Below are 20,441 nucleotides of genomic sequence, written 5' to 3'. Positions count from 1 at the left end.
TGTGGATAAAGAGGGACAGTGTGTGGCCGTCAAGTGTAAAATATTTGGCAGACTCATGTGTATAGCTGCAATATATATACCACCTCCATATAAGTGCACCAAACTAAGGGAGATGAGGGAGTTCTCTGAGAAGGGGGGAGTAATCCCTTTTTTACTGGTGGGGGACTTCAATAATGTGATAGATCTGTACTAGGATAGGAGTAGTAGACCTCTAGGTATTCAGGATAGTTGTATGACTTCGTTTGGCACTCTTATTGGGGAACTTGGAATGGTAGATGCCTGGCGAGTGAGGAATGGGAGGGTATCCTGCTTCTCTTGTTATTCGGCTTCGCATAACACTCTGTCCTGCATTGACATGGCTCTAGCTAGTGATCTGATGGATGCAATGACAGGCGACGTGCAATATCTGACAAGAGTGATTTCAGATCATAGCCCAATTCTAGTGTCCATACGACGGGGGATCCTGACAGGGGGAAGGAGGGGAGAGTGGAAGCTTCATCCAGCATGGATCCGTCATATTAATATGGGGAATATAGAATGGGATCTTGGGGATTTCTTTATCCACAACGAGGGTAGCACTGGTCCGCTGGTGGTATGGGATGCGATGAAGGCATACCTCAGGGGGCTCCTGTTCAGGGATATCTGTAAACGTAAAACACAGACGAGGCAGGATGAGAAAGATAGCCTGGAGGCCTTAGATAAGGCAGAGCTGGAAGCAATCCGAAGTACTACTACGGACGCGAAGCAAAATCTTAGGCAGGCGCATGAGCAGGTTAATAAGATGCTTTTGGAGAAGGCGGTAAGGAAGCAGGCATTCCAAAAATTGCATTTTTATGAGGAGGGGGAAAAAGTTGGTCATCTATTATCGGTCATAGCTGCAGCTCAAAGGAGTAGCTCATTTGTGCATGGTATGGACACGGTGGAGGGGACACAGGTCACTGAGGTTGAGGAGATCCTTGGGGTCTTTAAAGATTTCTATCGCACGCTATATTCTTCTATTGGAGAGATGAGGGTGGAAGAGGTGGACTCATTTCTTGAGCAAGGTGAGCTTCCGGTGTTGTCTGTGGTGGATAGAGATAAACTGGAGTCACCTATTACTATTGATGAACTGGAGGACGCTCTGCATGGCATGAGCAATGACAAGGCACCGGGAGCAGACGGGCTACCAGTTGAAATTTATAAACAGTTAGAAGAAATCCTATTACCCAAACTATTGAAAGTCTTTGAGGTGGCGGAGGGGGAAGGTGTATTGCCTGGATCTATGAGAGAAGCAATAATAGTAGTAATTCCTAAGGAGGATAAAAATCCGAGGCTTCCAGACTCATATAGACCCATCTCGTTATTAACAGCGGACGTGAAGCTTCTGGCTAAGGTGTTGTCAAACCGGCTGACTGGAGTTATATCTAACCTAATACATATGGACCAATCAGGGTTCATGGCCAATAGGTCGACAGCTGCTAATATCAGGAGATTATATCTTAATCTACAGTTGCCGCCTGACAACCCTGGCCGGAGGGTGATCGCTTCGCTAGATGCCCAGAAAGCGTTCGATAGTGTTGAGTGGGGGTATCTGTGGAAAGTGTTGCAGCATATGGGTTTTGGCCCACAGTTTGTAAAGTGGGTGCAGCTGTTGTATAATAGGCCTACTGCTAAAGTTAGAGTTAACGGTATGACCTCCTCAGCGTTTGAGTTGCACCGGGGAACGAGACAGGGCTGCCCACTATCGCCTCTCCTATTTGCTATTGCAATAGAGCCTCTGGCGGCGGCCATTAGGAAATCAAAGGAGATCCATGGATTTAAGTATGGGCATTTAGAGGAGAAAATAGCTCTTTATGCTGACGATTTATTACTTTTCTTGGGGGATCCATCAGCCTCATTGGATCATGCCATGCAGATAATAGAGAAATTTGGAGAAGTTTCGGGACTGACCATTAATTGGTCTAAATCAAGCCTCTTTAAAGTGGATGGGGAAGTAGCCTGGACAAATGAGGATACTGGGGCTAACAAATTGAAGAATGTGGACGAATTTAAATATCTAGGTATCCAGATATCTCTGCCAGTAGAAAAATACATACATGTGAACTTATGGCCTCTCCTTAAAAAATTGAGAGCCAAGGTGGATGCCTGGAACAAGCTACATTTGTCAGTTGTTGGAAGGGTTAATTTGCTAAAGATGGTAGTAATGCCTAAACTCCTATACATACTGCACAATGCCCCTGTTTGTATTTCAAGGAAAAGATTTAAAGGGATAAACTCGCTGTTTAGGGACCTGGTGTGGGGTAAAAAGCAGCCTAGGGTGCGATTAGAGACTTTACAAAGGCCGAAAGATGAGGGGGGTCTAGCAATCCCAAATCCAGAATTGTATTATATAGCGGCGCAATGTCAACACCTCAGGGGTTGGTCTGATCGAGAGAAAGATGGGGGCATTAAAGAAGTACTGGAATACATAGTGGGTAGAAGTCCATTGGTAATGGGACTAGAGGATGGTGCGGTGGGGCTCCTGGGTAGAACATCTCCTACAATGGCACTTATAAATAAGACCTGGGATAGGCTGAAAAGGGTGAGAGGGGTGACCCAGTTAACTAAGTTTACACCTATCTGGGATAACAGTAATCTCCCGGAGATTCAGAAAATGGGGAATATTGAGGAGTGGAGACGCAAGGGTGTAATATACATGCATCAGATATTGGACGGGGGAATTCTGAAATCGTTCCCACAGTTACAGAGTGAGTTTCAGTTACCGGCGTCCGGCTGGCTTCACTACAGTCAATTAAAACATGCGATTGCAGCCCAAGCGGCTAAACGAAGTGTGGCCATACAGACTGACCTGGTACTGGAGTATGTGTGTAAGGGCGGAGGAAGCACTAAAGGGATAATTTCTGGCACGTATAAAGATATACTACATACCTTTCTTTTAGACTACCCAATTAAAACTAAATCTAAATGGGAGGAGGAAGTTGGGCCGATAACGGAGGAGGTGTGGGAGAGTATCTTAGAGTATGTCCCTAAACTTTCCATGAGCGAACCGGCCAGACTATCTCACCTATACGTGATTCACCGGGTATATAGGTCTCCCTTACTGATGTTTAAAATGGGGTTGAAAAGGAATTCGGAGTGTCCAAGGTGTCAGGGATCTGACGCAGGTATTTTTCACATGATGTGGTCTTGTCCGAGACTGGTCTCCTTTTGGACTAAGGTTATCCACAAGATAGGAAGAACATATGGGTGTGTCCTCCCCAGGGAACCAGTGATATGCCTATTGGGATATGTTGAGGAGCTTGGGGTGGAAAATACTATGAAAATTGTCATTGCTAGGCTGCTGTATGCGGCAAGAAAGCTAATCGCCAGGTCCTGAATTAAAAAAGACCCCCCGACCAGGGGAGAGTACATTAAAAGGGTGAAATGTATTCTTCAGCTGGAACAGGGAGTGTATGAAAGAAGGGGGAATGTTAAAATGTTTGAGAAGCTATGGTCTCCTTGGCTGCAATACGGATAGGACGAGTGATGGACCAGTAAACTGATATGGGACGGGGATAGCCGTCTGAGACCTCTGATGTGTGTGTTTTGTTTTATTTGTGTTACTAGTTGTTCCTCCTGCACAACGGGATGGTTGCTATACTGCAGTTGGAGGGTATTATAAGTGTGTACTATATGGGATGTAGTATTGGGGAGAAGTGTTGCTGCCGGGGCGGGGGAGGGGGGCGGGAGGGGGAGTTAAAGGGGTAATAGATGTGATAAATTTAATTTGGATGCTGATTTGTTATTCTGTTGTATGTATTCTGTTTTAATAAAAAAGTATCTGATTTAAAAAAAAAAACTATGATGAGAGATGGAGAAGGGTCTGCTGAACATGTCTTGCCGTCCCCATGACTTGTGCGTCAATCCTCTTTATGTAGAAGTTCCTCCACTGCATCTGCCTCCTCAACCTCGTCTGGGTCCGCCACCTTTGCCCAAACCCTGTGTGTTCAGGCCACCCGCGTTGTAACTGCGCACAAGGAATCCTGCACACCTCCTTACTATGCTGGCAGCAGAGCTCAACGGCATCAGGCGGTCTTTACGTTGAAATGTCTGGGAAATGTGAGTCACACAGCTGAGGAGTTGTAGTCAGCTCTGCGGTCTGAGTTTCGTAAATGGTTATCTCCACTAAACCTGCAACCTGGGAAGGCCATGTGCGACAATGCTGCAAACCTGGGTGCGGCCCTTCGCCTGGGCAAGGTGACACACGTGCCTTGTATGGCTCACGTGTTGAACCTTGTTGTCCAGCAATTTTGAAACCACTATCCCAGCCTAGATGAGCTTCTGCACAGGGCACGGTCACTCTCTGCTCACTTCCACCGTTCAACCGCCGCAGCTGAAGGACTTGCATTGCTCCAGAACTTTTTCGGCCTGCCAGTTCACCGCCTGAAATGCGATGTGTCGACACGCTTGAATTCGACTCTCCACATGTTGCAGCGACTGTGGCAGCACCGCCGAGCCCTGGTGCAATATGTTATGACGTATAGCCTGGGCCAACGAGATGCAGAGGTGGGGAAGATCACGCTGGCTGATGGAGTGGTCTCAGATCAAGGACCTATGCACCCTTCTGCACAGTTTCGACATGGCGACGAATATGTTTAGTGCTGACAATGCCATTATCAGCATGACAATTCCAGTCATTTACATGCTGGAGCACACGCTAAACACTATTCGGAGTCAGGGGGTGGGACAAGAGTAAGAGGAGGAACTACAGGAGGATTCATATGCGCAAGGGATACCAACATCTACAAGGTCCAGACGTTCAGCATCACCAAGGCGGCAGGCATGGGACGGTGGGGGAGAGGGATTAACAAGGGCGCATAGTAGCAGCCAAAATATTGAGGAAGGTGCAGGAGACCAGGAAGAAATGGAGGACGAACTCTCGATGGGCATGGAAGACTCAGCAGATGAGGGAGACCTTGGTCAAATTTTGGTTGAACGAGGTTGGGTGGAGATGTCAGAGGAAGAAATCATGGTTATCACCTCGCTGCCACAAACACAGCGAGGACTTGGTCCGCATGGATGCGCAAGACACATGAGCGCCTTCTTGCTGCACTACGTACAACATGACCCTTGGATTGTCTGAATTAGAAGTGATGATGACTACTGGGTTGCCACACTATTAGATTCCCGGTACAAGTCCAAATTTACAAGTCCAAATTTTGTGAAATATTATGCAGGAGTATCAGCAGAAGCTGTTACTCAATCTTAGCTCGGCTTTTCCACCAAACACCAGCGGTGCACAGAGTGACTCTCCCAGTTGTAACTTGGCAAGCATGGGACTGTCTCGTCATTATCAGTCAAACCATACCTGCAACACCGTATCAGGTGCTGGTAACAGCAATTTTATGGAATCGTTTCATAATATTTTTAGACCACCCAATGCAAGGCCACAAGAGACAAGAAGTCTGACACATAGTCAATAACTGAATAGGATAACTGAAGTGAGCACTAATATATATATTATGAGTGCAAGCCAAAAAATACATACTATACAAAGGATAAGGCTGCACATCAAACATAGATAATGGTATAATGCCTCAAGCATATGGAAAAATATTGGAATATACAATGAAAAATGCTACTTGCTAATTTGAACATGTGAATAATGAATTGCATACTTGCCATGAATATTAGGAAAAAGGAGATATTTAGCAATCGCATTGATCAATGTAACTGAGCCCCAAGACCTCGTCAAGGTATATCTCTATATTGGGGTCCCTAGCTCTGTGACCCTAACTGTGTGTCATCTCATTGCAATTAAAAACTGCTGTGGGTGGAGAGGGGTAACTAAGGACTTTCTTATATAGGAGATGGAAAAAACATGGCCGAAAGGGGCGGAGCTGTGTTCACATTCAGAAAAAAATATTCATGGCAAGTATGCAATTCATTATTCACATGTTCAAATTAGCAAGTAGCATTTTTCATTGTATATTCCAATATTTTTCCATATGCTTGAGGCATTATACCATTATCTATGTTTGATGTGCAGCCTTATCCTTTGAATAGTATGTATTTTTTGGCTTGCACTCATAATATATATATTAGTGCTCACTTCAGTTATCCTATTCAGTTATATGTAGTTTTTTTTGTTTTTTTTTCTGAATGTGAACACAGCTCCGCCCCTTTCGGCCATGTTTTTTCCATCTCCTATATAAGAAAGTCCTTAGTTACCCCTCTCCACCCACAGCAGTTTTTAATTGCAATGAGATGACACACAGTTAGGGTCACAGAGCTAGGGACCCCAATATAGAAATATACCTTGACGAGGTCTTGGGGCTCAGATACATTGATCAATGCAATTGCTAAATATCTCCTTTTTCCTAATATTCATGGCAAGTATGCAATTCATTATTCACATGTTCAAATTAGCAAGTAGCATTTTTCATTGTATATTCCAATATTTTTCCATATGCTTGAGGCATTATACCATTATCTATGTTTGATGTGCAGCCTTATCCTTTGTATAGTATGTATTTTTTGGCTTGCACTCATAATATATATTAGTGCTCACTTCAGTTATCCTATTCAGTTATATGTAGTTTTGTTTTTTTTTCTGAATGTGAACACAGCTCCGCCCCTTTCGGCCATGTTTTTTCCATCTCCTATATAAGAAAGTCCTTAGTTACCCCTCTCCACCCACAGCAGTTTTTAATTGCAATGAGATGACACACAGTTAGGGTCACAGAGCTAGGGACCCCAATATAGAGATATACCTTGACGAGGTCTTGGGGCTCAGTTACATTGATCAATGCGATTGCTAAATATCTCCTTTTTCCTAATATTCATGGCAAGTATGCAATTCATTATTCACATGTTCAAATTAGCAAGTAGCATTTTTCATTGTATATTCCAATATTTTTCCATATGCTTGAGGCATTATACCATTATCTATGTTTGATGTGCAGCCTTATCCTTTGTATATTATATGACACATAGTCTAGTCAATGGCTGGAGAGGATGATACAGGAGTATCTCCAAATGAACATCGATGCCATGACTTTGCAACTGGAGCCTTGCTCATTTTGGGCTTCAAATCTTGAAAAAAGGCCGAAGCTCGCCACTTATGCCTTGGAGATCTTGTCTTGTCCCGCAGACAGCGTTGTCTCTGAAGATGTCTTCAGTGCTGCTGGGTGTGTGCTGACAGATAAGGGCACGCGTCTGACCAGTGACAATGTGGACAGACTAACGTTCATCAAGATGAACAAGTCATGGATCAGCAAGGACTTTACTACCCCTGTGTCATCCTGGGGACAGTAAAGGATGGCTATTTTTGACTGTGCTTGATGCAAATCTACCTCTCAAGTTTGCAACTGGGACACAAGTGATGCCACTGAAGTGGTGTCTGTGGGGCCCAATTTTTGGAAAAAATGGAGATTCTGCTTGGAGTCCCCTTGCGGTGTTTTTAAAAATTAGCCAAGATGAACAAGTCATGGTTCAGCAAAGACTTTGCTACCTACCCCGGTGTCATCCTGGGGACATTTAAGGCTGGCGTATTTTTGAATGTGCTTGATGCAAATCAACATGTTAAGTTTACAACTGGGGTACAAGGTATGCCACTGAAGTGGTGTCTGTGGGGCCCAATTTTTGGAAAAAAGGAGACTCTGCTTGCAGTCCCCTTGCTGTGTTTTACATGATTTTAGAATGGCATGACATGCCTATATCTGTGTCTCCAAATCTTTTTCCTCAGCCAGCTGTTTTGTTTTCACATGCTTATATGTCTTTGTCACTTTAACATATGTTTGTGGTGTCTTGGGAGTTGTTTGTCACCTTTTGGACACCTTTGAAGGTGTTTTCTATGTGTTTTTATGTGTTTTTTGTTTGCCTCCCATTGTTTTCAATGGGGTTCGAGAGGTTCGTCGAACGGTTCGCCGAACCGAACTCGAACGGGGCCTTCGTTCGACGAACCGAACTCGTCCCATAAAGGGACTAAATAAAGAACAAAAAAAAAAATATTCCAGTAAATTTGTACATTTCTGTAAAAAAAATAAAATAAAAATAAAGGAAGAAAGTAGATATATGTGGTATTGCCGCATTCATATCAACCCAGTCTATAAATCTGTTGCAATAATTAATCCCCTCAGTGAACTTGGTAAAAAAAAATTACGAATCCATAATTGTTTTTTTTATTATTTACCATGTTCACTATAATGATAAAACTGACCTGGTAATAGGATTCCCCAGATCGGTACAAGTTCGTAGATACCAAACATGTGTAGTTTTTCGTTTATCTGAATGGTAAAACAAATTCAGAGATTCGTCAACAAAAAAAGAATTGCGCTTTTGGCCATTTTTTGGGTATATGTGAATTTTTGATCGCCTGTTATTGCATTTTATTGCCATGTTGCAGTGACCAAAAAAAAATGTAATTCTGGCATTGTGATTTTTTTTTTCTCCCTATGCCCTTTAGTAATCAGATTAATTGATATTATATTTTGATATATCGAGGATTTCTGAACTTGATGATACCAAATTTGTGTATTTCTTTATTATTGTTTTATTTTCAATTGAACTTTTAGGCATTTTTTTCATATTTTTAAAAAACATTTTTTATTGATTTTACTAGTCTCCTTTATGTCTGCACTGCCTGATCGCTTTTGCTGATCAGAGTGATGCTTCACTACGACTCTTATCAGCAGAACTGCTGATCTTCTGTGAATGCTGGCGCTCTGCCAGCATTCACAGGACGCACGTCATGACAGCAACAGGGGTCATTATCTGACCCCACACTGTCATGGCAACCCATTGGCACCGTGTTATCGCGTCACAGGACCGCCGTTGGCAGCGGGGAACAGCATCATAGATTGCGCTGTCAGAGTTTGATGACACGATCTAAGGAGTTAACAGGTGCTGCTGGATCAAAGATCCACTCTAACCTGTTAGCTGCACATGTCTGCTGATCAGATCAGCAGACATATGCAGGGAATAATAAAGGCTCGTCGCACGCACGAGCCCACATTAAAGGGACAGACAGCCAATTATGTATAGGTACATCTTTTGTTGTGAAGAGGTTAAAGAGCTTTAGAGAATATGTTCAACTGCTTTTTGTCCCTTGAAACAGAGGCAGCTACGTATAAAAGAGCCCTTATTCCTAAATCCTTGCTCCAATAAGGATGTGAATGCTCACAAATTAAAGCTGAGAATCTGCTCTCTAAGCCAATATTAATTATATAGCTGCATATTGAATGTATTTTGGTAAAAAGCTAAAAAGCCCACTCTTGTATCACTGTCCAAATATTTCTGGACCCAGTTATCGCAACTTATAGCAGTGAATATTAACATCTTTGTTTCTATAGATTTTCTTATAGTTTCTAAGTTGCCGGAGCTAATTATATTTCTCTTCTCTTGTTCCTGGATAGTGTGGCGGACCTGGGATTCCATTTCTTTTATCAACCTCAACACCGGAGCAAGGAAGTGAAATTCAACAGATGGTGAACAGAATTTATCATCAAGTAGATGAAAAAATCCCCAAGATAAATATTACTGAGAAAATAAAAACAACCAGTGCTCACCATAGCAGAGTCTTCTTAAAGTATCCAAAAGACAGATATTGTGTTGGTGACCAATTAATAGTCCAGGTTGATGTTTTTGACTACTTGGGCAAAATGAAAACCTATGGAGGAGACTACTTAAGGGCAAGAATGTCAACGAGCGATTCTGGAGCAGCATCTTCTGGGAGGATTGAGGATTTCAATAATGGAACCTATCATGTCCATTTCATCTTATTCTGGGAAGGTACAATCAATATTACTGTGTTTATGATGCATCCAAGTGAGGGGGCGTCAGCCCTGTGGATTTATAGAAACAAATGGCATGGCAAAGTAGACCATGTTGGCAAGTTTACATCATATCAGAATGAGGAAGAGACAGTATGTGGACTTGATATTGATCAAAGCAAAGAATTGTGTGATTACAAAGATGAGAGAGATGAAGAACATTTCTATTGTATCAAACCTGAGAACTTTAGCTGTAATTCTCTTAGTCATGTGAAGAGCTGGATAAGACTTGACAAAATACCATTTACAAGTATTGAAAAGAGTTTATTTGACAGGTAAGATCATGTAACTTTATAACATATCACTTGTTTTGTCTGTTATATTCACTGCATTAGGCCCATGATGTTATAACCTGATGTTAGGCCCATGATGTTATAACATGTAGTCCTGAAAGGTAACAAATATATAAATCTAATTTATACTGTAATTAGCCATCCCTCATGGACCATGAAAACAGCTCTGACCCAAAAAAAAGCATGGATTCTTAGAACATCTGAAGTGTCCTGTGCTATATGAAACCAAAATGTTACATTATCTCTGGAAACAAAATAGTTATCTATCCATTTTGAATAACCAAACTTAGCAATGTGGTTTTGCTGGTTGTGGTAAGGCCCTCTTCACACGTCCATGATTCTGGTGTGTGTCATCCATTTTCACACTTACTGGAGACATGTATATATCTGTACTCATTTCAATCTAGGGTGCTGCTTACATGTCTGTATTTTTCCATATAAGTTAATGAGTCCATGTAATACATACAGAACATGGATGACATCTGTGTGGCATTTGTGGGACATGTTATACATACCAAAATTAAATCCATTCAATAAATTACTGATTTTTATGTGCTAAAGGTGTACAAAGCTGGTATATTCATAGATAGATTGCTAGATTAATAATTAAATTAAGCGACGTGGGGATCACACATATTTAGTAACCAGAAATCATATAATTGAATTGCGCATGAAATATATAGACTAAGAAACTAGTTAGTCTATATGTTTCATGCGCAATTCAATTATATGATTTCTATTATTTCTAGCGCTGACGCAGGTCTGTTTGTTTTTTTGCCAATTTTCATATGACCTTCTTTGAGCAAGGTTTTTGATTTATATTTAGTAACCAGCAAAGGTAAAGCAGACAGCTAGAGTATGAACTGATATTATCAGGATGGGAAGGTCCATGATTATTTGACCTTTCCCAGACTAAATATAACAGCCCACAGCTGCCCCAGAAGTGGAGCATCACAAGATGCTCCATTTATGGTGCTTCGTCTAGACTCTTCCAATGCCCTGGTGCGGTAGCAATCAGACCAATGATATTTTGGGTTGATGTCAGTTCTGAATTGTCCAAAAACACAGCTGGCATAACCTCCATTACTAGCCCAGTAAGTTCTAAGAAAAATTCACACAAAAATACTTTATTGAATTTAACACTCATTTATTTCATTTATTTATTTTTAGATTAATACAAATCTGAACAATAAGCTGCACAAGTCAAACACTGAAGGATGCAATTTTGTATTGTCTTCTGTGGTTTTGAAGCTATATATCTTCCAGATATCTGTTTGTCTATCTATCTATCTATGTATCTATCCCTCTATCTATCCCTCTATCCATCATTATGTTTGTTCATCTTTAAAACATAAAAATTAGTGATGGGCGAATAGTAACTATTCGTGTTCGTATTATGCTTTCCAAATACCAAGTACTATTCCAGTATTCGTCATGGCAAGAAAAATGGATTGGTTCCCCGTTGACTTGCATTAGTTTTGTTATTTGTGACGAATACCGGAAACGTACTTTGGGATTCGTTACGAAAAATTTGAACACAAATAGTTACCATTCGCCCATCTCTTATAAAAATCAGTAATTTCTTGAATGCATTTTAATCCGCTACGTGTCACACGAACAACACATGGATGACACACATGTAAACACTAGTGATGGGCCAATAGCAAAATATTCAGGTTCGGACTACTACTGCTGATTAAAGGGAACCTGTCAGCAGAAATGTCCCCTAAAACCTAACAGATTCCCCCTCTGCAGCTCCTGGGCTGCATTCTATAAAGGTCCCTGTTATGATTGTGCCCACTTTCTGACCGAAAAAAAGTGTTTATAAAGTTGTACCTTTTTGGCTTCTGATTCTGTAAATCCGTCACGGGGGCGGGTTGCCTGATGGCCGTTATTCTGCCCCCTGGTCCTGTATGCCGCCCCCATCGCTGATTTCAATACTTCTGGACGCCGCCCACTGCTCCAGCCATCCCCGCGCATGCCCAGTGCCCATCTCTCGGGGATGAGCACTGTGCCCAGCGTCACCGCTGGTGACGTGCACGCAGGGTTAAGATTATGGGCGGTGCTGTGATGTTTATTCCTAAGCAACCGCCCATAATCGCGGGACCGCGCTTTCCCCCTCGGCCTGCTTCTTTCTGCGCAAGCGCGCTGCTGCTGACCTCACTTCGCCTCCTTCCCATCTTGCCCCGAGGCAGGAAATAGATGGGAAGAGCGCGGAGCAGTGACTACACCGAAAGCGCGGTCCCGCGATTATGGGCGGTTGCTTAGGAATAAACATCACAGCACCGCCCATAATCTTAACCCTGCGTGCACGTGACGCTGGGCACAGTGCTCATCCCCGAGAGATGGGCACTGGGCATGCGCGGGGATGGCTGGAGCAGTGGGCGGCGTCCAGAAGTATTGAAATCAGCGATGGGGGCGGCATACAGGACCAGGGGGCAGAATAACGGCCATCAGGCAGCCCGCCCCCGTGACGGATTTACAGAATCAGAAGCCAAAAAGGTACAACTTTATAAACACTTTTTTTCGGTCAGAAAGTGGGCACAATCATAACAGGGACCTTTATAGAATGCAGCCCAGGAGCTGCAGAGGGGGAATCTGTTAGGTTTTAGGGGACATTTCTGCTGACAGGTTCCCTTTAAATCGTATTATTCATGTATTTGTACTGAATAATGAACAAGTCAATGTGAAACTGTGTTGTAGAAATGCTGCAATGGATGTAAAAGTGCTGAAACTGAATGGGAACAGCATGGGGAAGATGCATACATCCATTTCTGACTCACAGCTGGTTGCTGGAAAATAATGTTGTCAGAGTACTACACCAATTTTACGGATTGACAATAAAAGATCCAAAATCAAATCTAAATTTTATTTTAGAGTAAAAAATGTTAAAAAAACCCCAAACATTCTTTCTGGTATAATGACTTGTATATAATGCAAAATAAAAAATATAAAATAAAATAAGTCCCCCCCTTTAGCCTATGTCCAGAAGAAGCGTTTTTGCTTTTGTTTTTCTCATTGCTTTTAATCCTAAAAAAAGTTTACCAAAAAATATAATAGTAACATTTTACTACCTTATCTGGGCATGTGGTGTGTGACCTGGTCAGACACCTCCTGTTTAATTTATAAATAGCTGTATTAATCTACGCTAGTGTGACGCCCTGGCAAAACCAGGTAGTCACAGTTAAGCCCCCGCATTACACCGTTCCCTCACTAGGAAACATACAGCCAACCAGAAAACCTAGACACCCCCCTTAGGGAAAGATAGACACACCAGTGGGTGTGACCAGGCGATTGGGACACGCCCACCCAGGGGTCCAGACAGCCCAGGGCGGGAAAACAAGCAGAGTAGTTTGTGGTTCAGTTTGGAGAGGAGTGTGGGCTGGAGCTAAGTGTAGCTCCAGCAGTGAAGTTCAAGTTGAAAGATACCAGGGTAGGAGCCCTGGTGCCACTGGCTAGGAGGCAGACGGTTGTCTCCGTCAGCAGGAGACGGGAAGACGGCTCGGCAGAACCGAGGTGGACCAGGACAGGGTTGTAGCCCGCCGGTACTGACACGGGGAACCGACCCGGAAACTAGAGCACAAAGGGGGGTACTCGGACCCTGAAGCCAGGACCAGAACCAAGTGGAACTGGTTAATTAATCGATTGAGGCCAGGACTAGAGGTCATGTCCCACCCAAAGTCCCTCATAGAAGACAACAGCCCACCAATTAGGGATAAGAGGTCACCGCCAGGGCCTATAGATCCCACAGGCCAGCGTCTGCGGATACGGCTCCATAGGCCACATCCAGCCGGAAGCGGACTCCTGAGTTTCACACTAGGAAAGTCCACCTTACACAAAGCAGTGCAGGAAAAGGATAGAAACCACCAGCCGGGTGGGGGACCCGAACGCAGCCGGCCGCGGCACCGGCCACCATCACTTTGGTTTACCAGAGACTTGTGTGTTTTACTATCAGTGAGTACACCAGCACCCCCCACGGTCTCCATCCCCTGCACCGAGCCACCGGGTCCCGGGGCCACCATCCCTGCCCACGGAGGGGTTAACAACTTGCTGCACAACATCTCCGGGTGCCTCATAGCAGCAGCGGTGGTGTCCCGCCTCACCACACACTGTGGATGGCGTCAAAAACTTACTACGGCCTAGCCCATACATCTACGTCCCCCCATTTATTCGGCGTGTCTGCGAGACCCCCGGGTCCGGAGACCCTCGAGCCACCACACCGGAAGGTCCGGGCCCAAGCAGCGCCGGCTGCTGGCATGGGGGCGGCACCCCTCGAAACTTGGCGCTGTGAACAGGATACTTACCCATCCACTTACCTTGTGAAAGTGCGCCTTGTATTGGACAGTCAGCGTGACCCGTTGCAAAAATTTTCAGAAGTCGCCATCTTGCCAACATTTTGGGAGCGAAAACTATAGCCCAGCGTCGTCTTCCCCGAGAAAAGGGCGCGAAAGCCGAAGCCTCGCCCCCTGGGAACGCAGCCGTAAAGCGAGCCGGAGGTCACAAAACAAAACTAAAAGGCCGCAAAAAGAAGTGCCGGCAAAAGACCTAGGGGGAGCAGCGGGGAGATGTCTGCTCCTAAACCTGGTGCCGGCCCCGCGCCGACTGCTGGAGCGGTGGCGCCCCAGAGCGGAGCGGAGGTCCCTGTGGAGGAACGCGAATCAGACCGCCTACCGATGGGGACCGCTGCCTGGCTGGCGCAGGAACTGGCGAGATTTTGTGTCCGGGTGCGGTCACAATCCTTGCAACAGGTGCTGGAGTGGAAAGCGGAGGTCCGGAGAATGGTAGCCGTGGTGTGGGCCCGTGAGAGTCGAGTTACCTGGACAGTGTCGCAATGGAGAAAGGTAACCAAATCATCTAGTCCTCGCTGACCTGCACAGAGCTGGAACCTGTTTCCCATGTGATGGAAGAGTGCCGGCCGGCACTGCTCCCGGGAGCAGCGGCATCACCTGCTATACCACCTCTGTTCCCGATGGAGGTACAAAGTTCCGGGATGTATTGCAGCTGGCCGCGGTATGCTGACCCCCGGGCGCAAAGTGAGCCGTACGGCCCCATGCAGCAGTGGTAGCGGTTCCCGGCTACCCACAGTTAAAGTCCCCGTTGGGATTGTGTGTGCTTTACAATTCCCGGTTTTTAGTTAAAAAGACAATGGCTTAGAACTTGCGAGCCAGCCCATAAACTTTTGGGTCATGTAAATAATGCATGACCAACCTTCTCACCAAGCCGCAGTCTCTTGAGAGGCTGGTTGGAGGATGGACCTGCGGTAAAGTAGGCCGAGGCCCTGTCACCAGCAAAACCGGTGACTAGCCTCCGGGTCAGGGGTCCCCTGGACGTGGGGCCCTTGAAAAAGGACTGCCGGGTAAGGAACTTTTTACCTGGCCCTTTTGGGCAACACCCGGACCTACCCTGGACTTGGGCAAAGGGGTGCGCACCAGTGCTTAGCGATGGCACCAGGTTGTTTTGGGTGGGTGAAGTTAGAAGGACACGGTCCGTCCCATCCCGGTTTTATGTGCAATGTTAAAGTAACATGCCTCCCGTATGGGAAGAAAACAAAATATACCTAATTCTAAATAAGTTATTATACTTGTAACGTTTTATTCATTTTATCTCTTTCCAGTTAAATAAATGGTGGTGGTCGGACAGCCCACAGACGGTCTGTGTTTAACCAAGGGGGAATGTGACGCCCTGGTAAAACCAGGTAGTCATAGTTAGGCCCCGGCATTACACAGTTACCTCACTAGGAAACATACAGCCAACCAGAAAACCTAGTCACCCCCTGTTGTGAATGTCAGTTATGCTTTTGCTGCTGTGAGGCTCCCTCTTGTGGCCAGGAATGGTTTGGTCAGAGACCAGGTGTGTTGCGCAATGGGCGTTTCCATTGGTAACTCTCTGGTTATTTAAACCCTGGTCTGATAGCAGGCTATGCCAGATGTCAGTTGTTCTTTGTACACCAGTCTGCTTCATCCTGCTCCAGACCACATCTACTCCAGATAAGTGCTTGGCTCTTTATTTGTTGTTTGGTTCTTTTTGCTCTTATCTGAGTTTGTCATTTGCTGTGGTTGTTTTCAGTTTATTTGCCTGCAGGGATCTTCCCTCTCAGTTGCTTAGCAGGGAAGCTCCCTGCAGCTATGTTTGGAGTATTGCTCCTATTAGTCCATGTGTTTGTTGCTTCTTGAATTTGTAATGATTCCTGCTTTCTGTTCATTGGTATGACAAGAGCGCCTGGTATAGGACGGAGTTCAGATCTAGCAATCTGAGGGCTTTTTGTACTATCAGGTTTTTGGATTTTTGCAGGGTTTTTCTCTGGTCACCATCAGTCCCTTTGCTATCCTGTCCTATTTAGTCAGTAGGGCCTCACCTTTTGCTAATCCTATCATCTATCTGTGTATTGTGTTTTCCTATATCACCGCAGTCTTTGAATGTGGGGAGCTTGCTATTCTTTATCTATTTTCTGAGGCAGAGAGTTATTCATCTTCCCTTCCTTTAGGATAGCTTGTTCTCCAGCTGGGTTCGCGGTGCACAGGATGTTAGTTCACCCCTCAGCTACTTTTAGTGTTGATGGTTAGTAAGGGGATGGCAGCCAGATTAGTTGCCAATGCTCTTGTCACCTTTTACCAATGATTTATGGTGATCTTCCATGGTTCCGGATCATAACACCCCCCCACTTAGGGAAAGATAGACACACAGGTGGGCTTGACCAGGTGGTTGGGACATGCCTACATAGGGTTCCAGACAGCCCAGGGTGGGAAAACAAGCAGAGTAGGTTGTAGATTTGAATGCATCAAAACTATGAATTAACACATGTGGAATGAAATACTTAACAAAAAAGTGTGAAACAACTGAAAATATGTCTTATATTCTAGGTCCTTCCAAGTAGCCACCTTTTGCTTTGATTACTGCTTTGCACACTCTTGGCATTCTCTTGATGAGCTTCAAGAGGTAGTCACTGGAAATGGTCTTCCAACAGTCTTGAAGGAGTTCCCAGAGATGCTTAGCACTTGTTGGCCCTTTTGCCTTCACTCTGCGGTCCAGCTCACCCCAAACCATCTCGATTGGGTTCAGGTCTGGTGACTGTGGAGGCCAGGTCATCTGGCGTAGCACCCAATCACTCTCCTTCTTAGTCAAATAGCCCTTAAACAGCCTCGAGGTGTATTTGGGGTCATTGTACTGTTGAAAAATAAAATGATGATCCAACTAAACGCAAACCGGATGGAATAGCATGCCGCTGCAAGATGCTGTGGTAGCCATGCTGGTTCAGTATGCCTTCAATTTTGAATAAATTCCCAACAGTGTCACCAGCAAAGCACCCCCTCACCATTATACCTCCTCCTCCATGCTTCACGGAGGGAACCAGGCATGTAGAGTCCATCCGTTCACCTTTTCTGCATCGCACAAAGACACGGTGGTTGGATCCAAAGATCTCAAATTTGGACTCAGACCAAAGCACAGATTTCCACTGGTCTAATGTCCATCCCTTGTGTTTGTGTTCTTTAGCCCAAACAAGTCTCGTCTGCTTGTTGCCTGTCCTTAGCAGTGGTGTCCTAGGAGCTATTTTACCATGAAGGCCTGGCATTGACCTAGTCTCTAATCTGAGCTCCTGTTAACCTGCGATTTCTGAGGCTGGTGACTCGGATAAACTTATCCTCTGCAGCAAAGGAGACTCTTGGTCTTCCTTTCCTGGGGCGGTCCTCCTGTGAGCCAGTTTCTTTGTGGCGTTTGATGTTTTTTGCCACTGCACTTGGGGACACTTTCAAAGTTTTCCCAATTTTTCGAAGTGACTGACCTTAATTTCTTAAAGTAATGATGGCCACTCAGTTTTCTTTACTTGGCTGCTTTTTTTCTTGCCATAAAACAAATTCTAATAGTCTAATAAGTAGGACTACAAGCTATGTATCCACCAGACTTCTGCACAACACAACTGATGGTCCCAACCCCATTTATAAGGCAAGAAATCCCACTTCTTAAACCTGACAAGGCACACCGGTGAAGTGAGAACCATTTCCGGTAACTACCTCTTGAAGCTCATCAAGAGAATGCCAAGAGTGTGCAAAACAGTAATCAAAGCAAAAGATGGCTACTTTGAAGAACCTAGACTATAAGACATATTTTCAGTTGTTTCACACTTTGTTTAAGTATTTCATTGCACATGTGTTAATTCATAGTTTTGATGCCTTCAATGTCAACCTACAATTTTCAGAGTCATGAAAATAAAGAAAACTCTTGGAATGAGAAGGTGTGTCCAAACTTTTAGTCTGTACTGTACATTTGGGAGGATCCTTTCTCATACATTTCAGAGAGCCCTCACTCTTGAATTTGGTAGGGCTCTTTCTCATACATTTGGGAGGGCCTTCACTCATATTTAGAAGGCCCTCTCTCATACATTTGGGAGGACAGCATGGTGGCTCAATGGTTATAACTGCAGTGTCTGGGCACACTGCACACAAGATGGCATTTGCAAATCTTTTTTTTGGGCCTGCTACTCCTGCACCATATCCACAGACTCATCATACAGCCCTCAACCATAATTTTTGGAGGGCCATCAGACAGCCGACACGCATACATTTGTGAAGGCCCTATTTCATATCTTTGGGAGGCTCTCACATACAATTTGAAAAGCCCTTTCATACATTAGGTATGTGGCCCTGTATGGGTGTTCAATAATCCAGTATAAGAAAGCGGCAACTCACTCCATCAAATGCACAACGTTTCTTTATTCTGCGGTTGCAGACATATGCAGGTACAATGGGGAGAGAGGGGAGTGCAGGGAGCGGTGAACGGACGACAGCCTGTTTCGCACTGAGTAGCGCTTTGTCAAGTCCAGTCTCGACAAAGCGCTACTCAGCGCGAAACGGGCTGTCGTCCGTTCACCGCTCCCCGCACTCCCCTCTCTCCCCATTGTTCCTGCATATGTCTGCAACCGCAGAATAAAGAAACGTTGTGCATTTGATGGAGTGAGTTGCCGCTTTCTTATACTGGATTATTGAACTTTGTTTCATGTTGCCACTGAGCACCTCCCCGCTAAGCACGCAACATGCAGGCGCATAAGAGATCCAGGAACAGCTGATTCTGAGAAATTGTGAGTACGGCTCCACTGTCTGGCAGTACCCGCTCTGCAGTGCCCGATTCTGCTTCTGTTCCCTGTATGGGTGTACACGGCCACGGTGAAGTGGCAACATGCTCTGCTTAAACATACATGTAGGTGATAAACCATACAGTTGAGAGTTATTGAAAGGTCAAACAGACCACACAAATCTTTAGCTCTCATCGTGTGAGCCTACAATCAGGCATGGTTGTGTGTAATAATGCCTGCAATCTGGTGGGTGGTTTGAAGCTTTGCAGGGTTGCACTAGTACCATTCCTGGGCCACATGCTCAACTTAGTGGTTCAGCGGTGTCTGAAAAAATAACCCAATTTGCCTGAGCTAGCTGTGAAGGTACACTGTATGTGTACGCATTTCCACAAGTCAGCTCCAGAGAGGACGGAGCATTGCCCCCCCTCCCCCCCCCCGGGGCATTTGCGGAGGCCTGCATGACCCCTGATTGGTGGGGAGGTCAGGGTGTCATGGGTGGGGGAGGGGGAGCGAGCCCGTTTTGAATGGATTGGAGGGGCAAAGGGGAGGAGCGGCACTTTCCCGCTCCCCTGGCTGAAGGACGAGTCGCAGCCACATTACCTGCGGCAATGGAGTCCGTTGAAAACATCCTGGAGCGGCTGCGAGCGGCGGCTGGCGACCATCCTCCAGGCTGGTTGCAGGCGTCTGTGCAGGGACTCATCGGAGGGAGTCGGGAGGCGGTGGGGGCTCCCCCCCCACGTGAGCGGCGCCTCCGGAGATCCAGACCGCCGGAGCGGTTATCACCTGAGGTGACTCCCCGGGCCCGGCGACGCATTAGAAGCCCCTCCGGGGACCCTCCAGGCCGGGCGCCATGTGCAAAGAAGTCCAGCAGGCCCCGGTCTGGGAGGAATTCAAGAATGCGGCCGGGTCCAGCGGTGGAGAGCAGGCCTTCCCTGGAGTTGGGGGCGGGGCCTGCTCCCACTATGTCAACGGTGGCTGTCGGAGCTGCGGCGGGGCGCTCTGGTGATGTGCCGGCCGAGCGCCCTGAGCCCTGTCTGCGGTGGAGGTCGGATGAGGGGGCGGGCCCTAGCGGAGGGGGCGGATCGCGACGGCTGGAATCGGTAGTGCACCGGGCCTGGCGTGCAGGGCCCTCATCAGCAGAGGCCCCGAATGTCGGGGGGGCCCCGTGGAGTGGGATGTGGGAGCGGCGTCGGCAGGATCCAGAGGACCGCAGACAGCCCCCTCTGGCAGCCGGCTGGGGGGGCGGACAGCAGCCGCAGGATCAGCTCCTGGAGGGATCTTCCGGCCCTG

At 45.8% G+C, this 20,441-nt stretch overlaps 1 protein-coding gene across 1 annotated transcript in view; it reads left to right on the top strand.

Moving 5' to 3' along the window:
• Positions 1 to 20,441, top strand: part of LOC142257217 (NXPE family member 1-like) — a 660,520-nt gene that overhangs the window by 346,572 nt on the left and 293,507 nt on the right. The window contains exon 3 of the mRNA XM_075329362.1: positions 9,375 to 10,066. Within this exon, the coding sequence (XP_075185477.1) occupies positions 9,375 to 10,066 (692 nt within the window). The remainder of the gene's footprint in view (positions 1 to 9,374; positions 10,067 to 20,441) is intronic.

This window comes from Anomaloglossus baeobatrachus, chromosome 11, assembly GCF_048569485.1.
Source record: "Anomaloglossus baeobatrachus isolate aAnoBae1 chromosome 11, aAnoBae1.hap1, whole genome shotgun sequence".
Lineage (NCBI taxonomy): Eukaryota > Metazoa > Chordata > Amphibia > Anura > Aromobatidae > Anomaloglossus > Anomaloglossus baeobatrachus.
This window is presented reverse-complemented; position numbering and strand designations above follow the sequence as displayed.